The 13,738-nt window shown below is 43.5% G+C and overlaps 1 protein-coding gene across 7 annotated transcripts in view; it reads left to right on the forward strand.

Moving 5' to 3' along the window:
* The window catches only part of Cpeb3 (cytoplasmic polyadenylation element binding protein 3), a 190,747-nt gene that overhangs the window by 24,738 nt on the left and 152,271 nt on the right, over positions 1 to 13,738 (forward strand). For 5 of the 7 annotated variants that reach the window (XM_055614100.1, XM_055614097.1, XM_055614098.1 and 2 more), the window contains exon 2: positions 8,054 to 9,084. In XM_055614100.1, coding sequence (XP_055470075.1) covers positions 8,065 to 9,084 — 1,020 coding nt within the window. In that variant the 5' untranslated portion in view covers positions 8,054 to 8,064. Of the gene's footprint in view, positions 1 to 5,124; positions 5,164 to 7,826; positions 7,837 to 8,053; positions 9,085 to 13,738 lie in introns of those variants that run through there. The other 2 variants (XM_055614096.1, XM_055614094.1) reach the window with 2 other exon arrangements.

Genomic DNA, 13,738 nt, shown 5'->3' on the forward strand with positions numbered 1-13,738 from the left:
CACACACACACACACACACACACACACACACACACACACACACACACTATGTATATATTATTTCCAGACAGGATTTCTCTGTGTAAACACTGCCTGTCCTGGAATTCCCTCTGTAGGCTGGCCTCCGACACAGAGATCTCCCTTCTTCTGCCTCCCGAGTTCTAGGATTAAAGGCATGCACTACTGCCCTGGCTAGACATATTCTTAATTAGTACAGTTTGTTATTTTCATTCCTGGTCATTGTTTTTGTGATCTGTTTTAAGGAATTGAGAGGGGTGGAGGTATAGCTCACTAGTTAGAATATGTGCTCAATGTGTGTGAGGCATGGATTCAATCTCAGTGCCCAAACAAGTAAATTGTTGTTTACCGTAATGGTGTGAAGATATGCTTCTAGTTTTATTTTCTTTCTTTTGTTTCCTTCAATACTGGGGATGCATGCCAGGACCTTGCACATTCTAGGCAAACATTGCACCAGTGAAATACACTCTCAATTCTGGATATGTTTCTAAACATCTGTAATACTTTAAAATAGTATATCTTCCTTGTACAAAACAATGAGCTTTATTATGCCATTTTAATATACACATACCATATACTTGACTATATACACCCCTACTTATTACCCTTTCTTCTCTTCTCCTCTCTGGCCACTTTCTTTCTTGAGTCTCCTTTCACATTTTTTGCCATATTTTTTGTTGTTATTTAGTTTTCTGTAGATGTTTTTTGAGACAGGGTCTCATGAATCCCAAACTGTCCAGGATGACCTTGAACCTCTAATCCTCTTGCTTCTACCTCCCAGGTGTTGAGGATTATAGACTTGTGCCTATGGCGGATGCCTAGTGTAATTGTCCTTCTAAATGAAGTATAATTTATACTAGAATCTTGGCTGTTTTAAATAATAAAAAGATATCCTTTGTCTGTAAATCTAGCCATTCATGGAGCTAGGAATGGCGGTGCATATCTGTCATCAGTGCTCAGAAGACAGCTGTGTTCATGAGTATTGGCCAGTACTGTTCCTAGATACTTGAGAAGCCAAGGTCTGAGGATTACTTGAGCTCATAAGTTTGAGACTAACCTGAACAACATAGTGAGAACCTAACTAAAGAAACAAACAAACAAACAAAAAGCTGTATGTATGGAAAACCTACAGATTGTTTGTGTTTATAAGCAGTGTCATAGACATCCTAGTCAGGAGGAGAAAAGCAGCCCTGAAAGGTATATGTGACCAGAAAGGTGTGTTGTTTCAAGTCCAGGAAGCAGAGGTTCAAGGCCAGTTTGGGTTACAAAGATTCTGTCTTGAAAAATGTATTTGACAGTTTTGGTTAAATACAAAATGAGGGGCTGGAGAGATGGCTCAGTACTTAAGAGCACTGTCTGTTCTTCCAGAGGTCCTGAGTTCAATTCCCAGCAACCACATGGTGGATCACAGCCATCTATATCGGGATCTGATTGCCAGGCGGTGGCACACACCTTTAATCCTAGCACTTGGGAAGCAAAGGCAGGCAGATCTCTATGAGTTTGAGGCCAGCCTGGTCTATAGAGCAAGCACCAGGACAGCCAAGGCTACACAGAGAAACCCTGTCTTGAAACACGGAAGTGAGAGGTGGAATAAAAAATGAGGTGCTAGGAAGGTGGCCCTGTGGGAAAAGCACATGTTATGCAAGTATGAGGAACTGAGTTTGTATCCTCAGCAGCCAGGTAAATGCTGGGATGGCATGGCAGCCTGCCTATGATCCTAGAGTTTAGGAGACTAAAGTGGGGTCTTAGAACAAGCAGGCTTGTTGAACCAGCAGAATCAGCCATCTTAGGTTCAATTATGAGGCTAGAGACTCTGCCTCAATATAAAGTGAGAACAATAAAACAAACAAAACCAGTGTCAGCCTTTGGCTTTTGCATGTGTACTTACACATGCAGACATGAATAATACACACACCAAACCAATATTTCAGTAGAGAGCCATTGCCTGTGCTGAGTCAGGCCTTCCTGAGTTTGCTTGGTATGTATTCTTTGGTATTCTTGTTTGAGTTTTTGTTTGTTTGTTTTAGGTCTGAGTGCTCATTTAGGAAAGAAGGGCAGAGATTAGTTACTTACTTTTAAGTACAGTAAGTATGGTTAGTGTTCATTATCATTTACCAAAGTTTATCTTTTTCTAGCTTGTGAATTACCAGTAGATCTGCACTTGGGGGTGAGTTGGATTAATAAATGTTCAAGCAAACCATTTCAAACATGTACCTGCATAATTAAAAAAAATATATAATTTTTGGGGGGTTGGAGCTAGGCAACAAGGTCTCTCTTTATAATCAAGGCTGGCGCTAGTATAACTCCTGCTGTCTTAGCCTCTAAAGTGTTGGGATTACAGAAATATACCACTTCACCTAACTACCTAAATTATTAGGGTTGGGCCTTTTCCTTTATTACTTAATATCCTTAAACAACTGGATACAGAGCTTGGAGATATGGTTTAGTGAGTAGAGTACCTGTATAGCATGCACGAACCCCTGGGTTCATCCCAGCACTGTGAAACTAGATGTGGTGGTACACTCCTTCAATCCCAGCATGGGAGGGAGAGGAAAGGGAAGGAGGACCTGAAATTCAAAGTCAGCCTGTTCAAGGCAAGTTTCAGGCCAGTCCAGACCTTGTTTCCAAACAAAAACAATCTGGGCATGATGCCCACACCTTTGATCTCAGCACTTGAGAGACAGAGGCAGGTGGATGTCTCTGAGCTTGAAGCCAGTTTGGTCATAGCAAATTCTAGGCCAGCCAGGGCTATATAGTTAGACCCTGTCTCAAACAAAACAAAACCAAAAAACTCACTAAAACAACAACAAAACCCCAAAAACAACAGAAGGGAAGGATAGGAAACAAACAACAACAAAAAACAAACAAACAAACAAACAAACAAACAAAAACCCAAACAAACCAAAAGCCTAGAAACAAAGGCTACTAAAAGATGCAATTGCTATAGTTTCTGGTAATACTTTCCTGCTAACCTATAAACCTGAAGGGAAATAGAAAATTATGACAGTTGTAAATGATGCTTAGCATTTTCAATTCTAAGGTCAATCAGCACAGTCATTAGCTGACATTTACTCTAAACCCCATGGGTGAATGGCACAGAACCCACAGAAATATTATCTTCTGCCTACGTGAGCAAACTTAGCTTTTGATCTATTGCTTTCAGAAGCTATACATAATGACAGTTGATGTTAATATGTTGCAAGAGTTGGCCTTGAAATCATTAGGTTAAAATAGGGAGAATCATATGCCAATTTTAATAATAAAAAGAAATTAAAGGCTATGTGTGGTAGCACCTATAATCCCACTACTTTGCAAGGTAGAGACAGATGGATCAGAAGTTCAAGAGCATCTTCAGCTGCATAGCAAGTTCAAGGCCAGACTGGGCTAAATGATCTCCTGTTTCAAAACCAACCAAATATCTCCCCAATACAATTCCCCCTAACTAGAAACTGCATATATATTTTTTGAATCTTGTACAAAGAAGTCATTGTCCAATGAAGTTACACTCTTAAGGTTTTAAGTAATATACTAATCAGTATCGTTTCAAATATTATTTTGCAGTGAAAGAGTTAAATTTTATTTCATTACTATATCAATAATGCAAGGTAGACTTTCATCTTATAAGGTAAAATAAGGTGAGTTGACTGAGCATAGAGATAGAATTTTTTTGCATGGAATATGTATGTGTGTTTATGTATATGGGAATTGTGCCTGTGTGTGTAAGTGCTAGTGGACGTCAGAGGTCAGCCTCAGGTGTCTTTCCTCAGGAGCAGTCTGCCATTTTATTTTCTGGGGTGGAGAGGGGTGGGGGCATGGTGGAGTGGCCCTAGGTTGTAGCCAAATGGAAGGATGGGGAGGCTAAAAGCTTGCAGAACTGGTTAACTCAGGCAGCATCCCATCCAAATACTACGTAGGCCCTAGTTAGATCGAAAGAGATAGGTTGAGGTCAAGTGATATGGCCATAGATCTCTCTCTCTCTTAGTATCTCTCAACTTGGACTGGACTTATACAGAGCCCTAGAGACCCACTTGTTCCCGCCTCTCCAGCTTTGGGTTTGTTGTTGTTGTTGTTGTTTTGGGGCAAGGATTTTATCAAGTAAGCTGTCTCTCCAGCCCTTTTATGGTTTGTGTATTGTCCTGACTGTCTGAGAACTCATGGACGTTCTATTACCTCAGTCTTACCAGTGCTGGGATTATGAATATGGGCTTTGCTCATCCAGTAAAAATTCAAATACAAAGAAATCCTGAATTGGGTGTTGTGGCACAAGCCTCTAATTCCAGCAGTGGGGAAGCAAAGGCAGGAGGATTGGTGCAATTTTGAAGCCTGCTTGATCTACATAGCCAGTTCCACACCAGCCCAGGGGGTAGGGAGATCCCATCTCAGTCAGTCAGTTCTGATAGATAAGATGGCAAACATTTGTGATTAAAATCTATTTTTACACTTCAGGGTCGGTCAGTAGCACATTTAGTATTAAGGTAAGTTTAGCATTAAAAACATTCTCTTTAGGCAGGTGTGGTAGTTCATACCTATAATCCCAGCTCTTGGGAGGGTGAGGCCGAGGATCCAGGTTAGCCTTGTCTCCCGTGTCACAAACAGAACAAAGCAAACTGTGGGTGAGAGCCTTAATGTTTATAATTTCCCAGTAGTTCTGCATCTATTCTTTTTCTTCCAACCCTAATCTCTTTCTCTCTAGTGGGGTTCCTATTGCTGGCTACCCAGCCATTACCATCATAATACCATTTAAGGTAGCTCTGCTGGGTCTATTTATTCTGAGTCCTACAATCTACTTTCTCGTTTAGCCTTGCTTCCTAAATCAAGTTGACAATCCAGTTTATTTTTCCTTCTTTTATTTCAACGACTCCTGATTTAGATTGGTTTGGAGGCTATAATATAATCCGGGCACAACCTCTCCCCCTTGGAATCTGTATTTACGAGGCTTCCTCCTTCCCTGGCTGAAAGTGCTGAAGCCGGGCTGAGTACCTTGTGAAGGACTTCAGCCCCCACAGTCCTCTGTGTGCGCATGCCCACTCTTCTTACAGTTGTCAAAGTGCTTTTCCAGAGCGGTCACATAATCAACCCGAAAGAAGAAATAAATACTATTCAGTTTTTCAATTTTATCGATCCTTAAAAACTGGACACTTAAAGGTAACTGCTACTATGACTTTATTACTTGAAATTGGGTTATTGCATGTAAAAGCCGATCTATTGTGTCTGGTGGGGGAGGGGAAACAGGCATCTATTTCTCAGACTTGGCTATATATAAGCAAAAAAACCCTCCAAATCAAATTATAGAAGAGGTTATTTAAGGATACTGCATATTGACTTTGTAAATTTTATATTAGTCACGGACTTATCTTTTGTTTAAAAGATCTTATTTATTAAAAGGTGGGTCTTGACCTTGACCAAGTGAATTTATACAGAAAGTGAAATTTGTATTATTTTTAAAGATCATTATGAAAAGAAGGGAGTGTTTTGTTATAGCATTGTGAGAATTGAATGACAGTATTAATAGTAACTACAGCCATTATAAAATATTCTGAGTCTAGGTTACTTTTTGGCTTGGGGTGGTGGTGGTGTGGGTAAAGTCCAGCATTTTTCCCATCAAGAGCATGCAGTTTAACTAAAGGCATTAACAAAAGTGTTAAATATAAGCAATAAGAAAAGCTGGGTGATACTAAGATTATAATCCAGTTCATATTTCAGCCATGATGATAAAGCTATTGTAAAGAAAATTTTAGTTCTCCGAAGTGCTCAAATTCCAGAAGTCTAATGGTCTACTGCAGCACAGTGAGAAGGAAGTATGAAAATGTCTGTGACCACCCTCTTTGGCAGTGATGGAACTTTGTGCTGTCTGAATCCAAGGTCCACTCTCCTCTCTGTGCTGAACCTATAACACTAATCATTGTTTTACAGGGAACTGAGGAACAATAGAGCAATCTAAAGCTAGCTTTACTAATAGTAGCCGGCAATCCCTGGTGCATGTTTTATTATACTGGGCTGGGTTATTTTAGGGGAGGGGAAGAGGCAGGGAAGAAAGGAATAGAAAGGAAAATAAGGTGATTGGGAGAAGTGTAGTGTTTTCCTAAGCCCACATGTTCTTAGTATATGAAATGAAAAATGGTATTAAAATGGCATTTTAATGATAGTTTTAGTAAAACAACTGTTAATTCAAGTTCTTGTCTTATATCCTTTGTGCAAGTTTAGAGTGACACCACCTCCATTTTAAGAGTTGTTATTTTGAATAGTCCACAGGCAGAACTGTTGTGTGTACCTGAATGCCCTTCTACAAATGTCCCAAGAAAGATGTTTCTCCAGTATATGAATTAATTAACTATATTAAATATATTAATAACTTTATTGCAATTGTACTGAATCATCGTCTAAAAATAATTATGTTTGATCATAGCTTCTTTGACATTTCAAAATATTTGTTTGCAAGGTCTCAGCCCTGTAATATTCTGATATTTAAAGCAATTAACATGTTCTGAGACAAGTTAATTCAGTGATAAGTACACACATGGAAATCTCTTGGTTTTGAGTGATTACTGTTTTCATCCTTGAGTAAGAAAACAGGTTGTATGACAGAGGTGAATATAGCCCTTCTATGTGAAGTGGAAAATACCATACACTCCTTATATGGATAAATGAAGCAGTGAGGGTACTGTACTATAATTACAATGCATGAGAATTGGGGACTTTGTACTCCTCTATTTTTAACAGTTGCTAGCATATGGTAATTCAGGGTCGTCAAACCGTAGTCTTGCACTGCTAATACTAGTGATAAAAGAATGCATTCTAAATTTGCCAGTCTTGTGACCGAGGCAGCAGCAGGAGGATTCAAAAATGAAAATCTGGCAACCCCAGAATTATCTTGACTGTCTACTTAAATTTCAGATGCATTTTTAAAGTCCCGCCCCCACTCCATCTCACAGACTCCCTCCCTTCCTCCCTTCCCACCTCCCTCCCTCTGACCTCAAATCCAACCAGAAGCATTTCTCCACTCTGCAGACAATTTCTCAGGCTCCCGTTGAGACCTGAAACGCCAAGAAGCCAGGAAATCTCTTGGGCGGCAGACTTGGAGACGAGAAAATTGGAGAATAAGCAGAAAGCCCATACTCCTTAGAGTAATAAGAAGCAAACACTTCTAAACGTTTCAGTAGGTTTTCACTTTTTTTTTTTTTTTTTTTTTTTTTTGGTTTCTCATATACCAGGCGGGACTCGAACTGGTTAAGTAGTCAAGGCTGACCTTGAATTTTTGATCCTCCTGCCTCTATCTCCAGAGTACTAGGATTTTAAGCATGCGCCACCATGCCTGTCGATTTTCATCTTTTTAAAAACTGGGTTTTCTTTTCTATTAAAACGTCTCCTAACAAAATGGAGTAGCTGCCGCTACCAAGAGGCCAGGGAATGATTGTGCAGCCGAGTTCTTCCAACAAATGCCAAAGATTTTCTCTCTCGTGGAGCGCTGCAGCCAAATGAAACGGCCATCCGAGGCAAGAGGGCAGCTTGCTAATCAAGAGGGCTAAGTCGGCTTTAAAAAAAAATTTTTTTTAAAGTGCTCCAGCTGGGGAAGGGGACGGAGAGGGTCGTGTACCGAGTCTTTAACCTTGCTGAAGGACGCAGCACTATTTATTGACGTATGCAAATAAATGGGGGAGGGTGGTGCTTGGGAAAAAACAGGAACCAGAATCAGTTTCTCATTGCAGGGTGAACGCTCTGAGTTCCGGTGAAGGGGAAAGAGACGTGGCGAAATTGCTGTCTCTGTCTTATAAGCACATCTCTCACTAACACAGAAAAGGGACCGAGACGTCAGAAAGGGTGAAGACGCTCTCACAGTATTTTTAGAGATCTCGCTCGAGCCTCCTCCCCACCCCCCAGCCCGACCTGCTCTTCTAAAGGCGAGATTATGGATTTGCATTGCAATTGGCTAGTGGCGGTGGCACTGGATTTTCGCAAGTAAAACACCCGCCCGCTTCAGTGAGGGGCATTCATGATCACACTGACAATAACGCCTCTCTTTTTCTTCCCGTTTCAGCTGCGCAAACCATGCAGGATGATTTACTGATGGACAAAAGCAAAACCCAGCCCCAGTCTCAGCAGCAGCAGCAGCAGCAGCAGCGGCAGCAGCAGCAGCAGCAACAGCTCCAGCCCGAGCCCGGCGCAGCCGAAGCCCCGTCCACGCCCCTCTCCTCAGAGACCCCCAAGCCCGAAGACAGTAGCGCAGTGCCGGCCCTCAGCCCCGCCTCGGCCCCGCCAGCCCCCAACGGTCCCGACAAGATGCAGATGGAGTCGCCGCTCCTGCCGGGCTTGAGTTTCCATCAGCCCCCTCAGCAGCCGCCGCCGCCGCCGCAGGAGCCCGCGGCGCCCGGAGCGTCGCTGTCGCCGTCCTTCGGCAGCACCTGGTCCACGGGCGCGACGAACGCGGTGGAGGACAGCTTCTTCCAGGGGATCACCCCAGTCAACGGGACCATGCTCTTCCAAAACTTCCCGCACCACGTCAACCCGGTCTTCGGAGGCACCTTCTCGCCGCAGATCGGCCTGGCGCAGACCCAGCACCACCAGCAGCCGCCGCCGCCCGCGCCGCAGCCGCCGCCGCCCGCGCAGCCCCCGCAGGCGCAGCCCTCGCAGCAGCGCCGCTCGCCCGCCAGCCCCAGCCAGGCGCCCTACGCGCAGAGGAGCGCCGCCGCCTACGGCCACCAGCCCATCATGACCAGCAAGCCGTCCTCGTCCTCGGCCGCTGCGGCCGCTGCGGCCGCGGCTGCCGCCTCCTCCGCCTCGTCCAGTTGGAACACGCACCAAAGCGTGAACGCCGCCTGGAGTGCCCCGTCCAACCCATGGGGTGGCCTACAGGCGGGCCGGGACCCTCGCCGTGCCGTCGGCGTGGGCGTGGGAGTGGGTGTGGGGGTACCCTCCCCGCTTAACCCCATCTCGCCGCTCAAAAAGCCCTTCTCCAGCAATGTGATCGCGCCACCCAAGTTCCCTCGTGCGGCCCCGCTCACCTCCAAGTCCTGGATGGAGGATAACGCCTTCCGGACCGATAATGGTAACAATCTGTTGCCTTTTCAGGTAATGTCTCTGTGCTCTTGCACACTCCTTCCTCCTGCCTCTTTCTCCCCTCTTCCCGGTTTTGTTTTGTTTCTGTTTTTTTTTTTTTTTTTTTTTTTAAATCGGTCCACCCACTGTTATTTAGAAGGGACAGCAAATTACAGCACCCCTCAAATCCTCTGGTTCACTGGGACTATTCCATTCAGTATGGGTGGGGATGGGGGTGAAGTTGGGGGAACGTTGTGACTGCTTTCAGGTAGAAATGGGCCTTTCTTTCTTCCTGTACATTTTCTCCTTCACTGTGCTTGTGCTTTTTATTTTGGCCTTTGACAAATGAAGCCGCAAGTGTATAGCCAGGTGCGGCAGTAGTCCCTGGAGAAGAAGGCTGAGATTCCTATCATTTTAAGTAGCTACACGCTTTCAGGTTACGCAATCCTAGGCTCAAGGTGCCGCCCCGAAAGCCATCCACGCCCAAACCACCCTGGCTTTACTCTTAAAGCTGTTAACAGCCTTTGAGTGCTGCTATTTCAAATAGTTGCATATGCCCAACCAAACTAATGTGAACGCATGTGTTTATGTCTCACTAAGGTCCTGTGATCACTAATAATCAGCATATTGCCCCTGCCAGGAAAATTATGAGTGTGAGATTCCAATAAACACTCTGGACTATAAGGGGCTAAAGTGGAACGGCTGGAAATTCTAGGGGGAACTATTGCCATGTTACTTAAAAGAAGGATTTAGATTTTTCCTAGAGGAGAGAGACAATAGGACACGACCTTCAGAGCCATATTGCAATGGAGTCTATTTGCTAGCTAGCACTGAAATATTTAAAGCTGCAGTGTCTTTCACCAGTTGGGTTATTTAAGAAGACAATGCGGATCAATTACACCATATGAAACTGGGCAAAGTGAAAGTCTTGCAACTTTAATGAAAAATGAGTCTTGTGTCTTGGTATTAAATGCCAATGAAAAATCCAGGAAGTGCTCCCGACGAGAGACTGAATGGAGAAAGTGCCCGTGTTTCAGCTGCTTTCTCAATAGTCTGTAGCCACAGCAGTGGGGTAGAGTCCTGGGCATCTGGGATCAGAAAGGGTGCTGAGTATGCGTTCATTGGGAGCCTTTGCCTTCTGACAGGCACTTACCCTGCACCTGTGAACTGATTTGTCCGTATGCTTCTCTGCTCCCTTTTGAGAGAAAAGCTGGGCGTGGTGGTGAAAGCTTGTAGTTGAGCACCAAGGCTGGCCTTTAGTATTGTGAGTTCCAGCTCAGCCTGGGTTACTTACAGGACCTTGTATCAAAAAGGAAAGAAAAGGCATCCTTTGACCCCTTCTGATAGATAGACTGGCAGCTTGACAGAGGTAGAATCTGGTACAGGTGGAGCCTTTAATTTGCTGGCCTTTACCTTTCAGATGTTTGGGGGGTGGGTCCTATCATGTCGAAGGAAATGGGATTATTGAAAGCATGTCTTGAGGCTATAGCAAGATTTTGTTCTTGACAGTTCCAGGAGGTTCATGAAACCTGTAAATCGTGTTTAGGAGAGTTTTTGTTGTTTGGGTTTTGGGCCTTTTTCTGGGTGGTGCTCAGGCTGGTGCCCAGTTCCTGCTCATGCTGAGCACACTCTTAGTCCTAAGGAAAGGCTTCAGTGAGCAAGGCTCTCACATGCTTTCTAAAGGGCCCTCCAGGACTGGACTGTTTTAATATTAAGGCACAATTTTAGTTTTTGAGACAGGGTCTCTTGTAGCTTGTGCTTGCCACCGAATATGCTGTTTGCTGAAGATGACCTTGAACTCATGATCCTTTTGCCTCTGCCTCCCAGGTGCTAGGGTTACAGGCTCCTGCCACCACTCTCATATCTTGTTTCTTTCCATTTTGAAGTGTATTTTCATAAATGGGTTATTTCTATAGGTGGAGAGCAGTGAGCAGGACAGGTACTGCAGCAGTTGGTACTTGGAAGGAGGGGCCATCTCTCCTTGAGTTTCTCTGTTAATTCTGAGGCTTTCTATCCAGACCTGCTCAGAGAAGAGAATCCAGATTTCTTTTTAATGTTTAAAAGAATTTGTATGTGTGTTTTCACGTGCAGGCAAGCTTGCATGCCTTGTATGTGTTTGGAGGCCAGAGGAAAACATTGTGTAGTCCATCCTCTCCTTTACCTTTGTGTGGGTCCTGAGACTCTGACAGGTTTTGAAGGCACGAGCTTTTACCCCCAGAACCATCTTGCCTTCTATCTAAATTCTTGTATTGAATTCTCAAGAATTTATTTAACTGTATATATATATATTTTTTCTTTTCTTTTTGTTTGAGATATGAGGTCTTTCTTCATTGCCCAGGCAATTGTTGAACTCCTGGCTCAAATAGTCCTCACCTCTGCTTCCCAAGCACATGGGATTACAGTTATGTGATGTCACATCTGGCTATTGAATATGATCAATTTTTATCTAGTAGGTCTTTAATAGGACACTGGGCCTATCTGTTGCACATCTTTAATCCCAGCACTTGGAAGGCAGAGGCAGGTGGACCTCTGAGTTTGAGGCTAGTATCATCAATAGGGTGAGTCCAGGACAGCCAGAGCTACACAGAGAAACCCTGTCTGAAAAAACAAAACACAAAAGAAAAAAATAAAGAAAGAAAAGGCCAGGGCAGGGTGGGGGAGGGATAGAAAGAAATATCATCCAAAATTTTCATGGAAGGGCCTGAGACCTGGCTCCAGTGGTAAAGGGCTTGCCATGAAAGTGTGTGAACTTGAATTTTGGTCTGAAGCATCTGCATGAAAAATGTATGTTGTGGCCCACGCTTACAATCCTAGTTACTTGGTACATTAAGGCTTACTGGCCAGTGGGCTACAGGCTCAGTCAGAGGGAGATCCATAGAGGAAGACAGCAGACATTGACCCCTGGCCTCTGCATATGTTTATAAACTAACCCCCCATTCCTGATATTGAGTGGTAGTAGTGTGAAGAGCTTTGTAATTTTTTTTTAATAGATAGATGGTAGTACTATTGAGTGAGCAAAAATCTCAAGTCATTTGGTTAAAATTAAACACTTTTTTTTGCCCTCAAGAAAAGTTATATATACTTTGTGTTTCGTTTCTACTTCTTATTTAAAATGGTCCTTTAGGGTCTTTTTAAAAAGATTTAAAAATTTTTTATTTATGTGTGTGTGTCTGTGTGAGTGTATGCCACATACACTCACCTAGACCAGAAGAAGGCATCTGATTCCTTAAAGCTAGAATTATGTTCAGTAACTTTCAGATATGGGTGCTGGGAATTGAACCTGGGTTCTAGAAGAGTAGTTAAATATTCTTACCTGCCCCACCTCTCCAGCTGGACCTTCCGTTTTGAAGTAACATTGTATTGAGAGTAGTTGGACTGAGTGGTACACATCTATATTCAGTCAATAGAGGTTGAGGCAGGAAAATATTGTAAAAATCTGTTTATTTGTTTTTTTAATTGTTGTTTGCTTTGTTTTGAGACATGGTCTCTCTACATAGATATTCCTGGCTGTCATTGAACCTAGCATAGACTAGGCTGGCTTTGAAATCACAGAGATGTACCTGCCTCTGCCTCTTGTCTTCCAAGTGCTGGGATTAAAGGCATGTGCCACTATGCCTGGCAAAAATTTTCTTTTTTTCCTTTATTTTTTCAAGACAGGGTTTCTCTGTGTAGCTGTGGCTGTCCTGGAACTAGCTTTGTAGACCAGGCCGACCTCTAACTGAGAGGTCCACCTGCCTCTGCCTCCCAAGTGCTGGGATTAAAGTCATTCCCCAACACAGCCTGGCAAAACCCTGTTTAAAAAAAAAAAAAAATAGATTCATTGAGTCATAGCTCATTCCTGTAATTTTAGGACCCAGGAGACTGAGGCAGGAGGCTTAACATGAGTTTGAGGCCATCCTGGGCTATAGAGAATGATCTTGTCTGAAACAGAGATAAACTAGAACCAGAAAAGTAACTTGGTTGTGCTTTGGCTTATAAATTTGCCAGACTTGGTTTGTTTTAACAACTATGCCAAGTAAGCTTTTTGTTTTGTTTGTTAATTCTCATTTTATGTGTATGTGTTTAGCTTGTGTGTCTGTGCACCACCTCCATGCCCTTGGAAGCTAGTAGAGGACATTGGATCCTGCAGAACTGGAGTAGGAGTAACAGATGGTTGTGAACCATCATGTGGATGCTGGGAATTGAACTCAAGTTCTTTGGAAGAGCAGCTAGTACTCTTAACCAGTGAGCTACTTTCCTAGCCACCTGCCAAATATGTCTAAAAAACAGACTGTCTTAGCTCTTCATGGGCAGACTTTCATGTGTGTGCATCTAAACAGTGCCGTCTGAGGTTTAAGGTTGTCCTACTTCTGCCTGGGGTTATGGGCAAGTACAACCAGTCCTGTCTTTACTGAGGTTTGCAGTAAAGGTTGGTGCATCTTGATGATGTGTCTTGTCAGCAGAGCTCAAGAACAGTGGGACCTTCCAGTGAGGGAACTACGCACACGTGCTGTTCCGTGTTATGAGACAGGAGAGCCTGTGCCCATGACAGGGATAGAGCAGAGGTATTCTGTCTGTGTGGTAATTTAGATTCAAGCAATATTGTTGTTTAAGAAAGCTTAGAAGAGACTTGGAAGTCACTTAATCTCTGATCACACTGTTCACTTTGCAGAGGAGGAAATCAGATTCCTATGTGACTTGCCCAAGT

The sequence above is a fragment of the Psammomys obesus genome, unplaced genomic scaffold (assembly GCF_907164565.1).
Source record: "Psammomys obesus unplaced genomic scaffold, mPsaObe1.curated_primary_1811, whole genome shotgun sequence".
In the NCBI taxonomy this organism is placed as follows: Eukaryota; Metazoa; Chordata; class Mammalia; order Rodentia; family Muridae; genus Psammomys; species Psammomys obesus.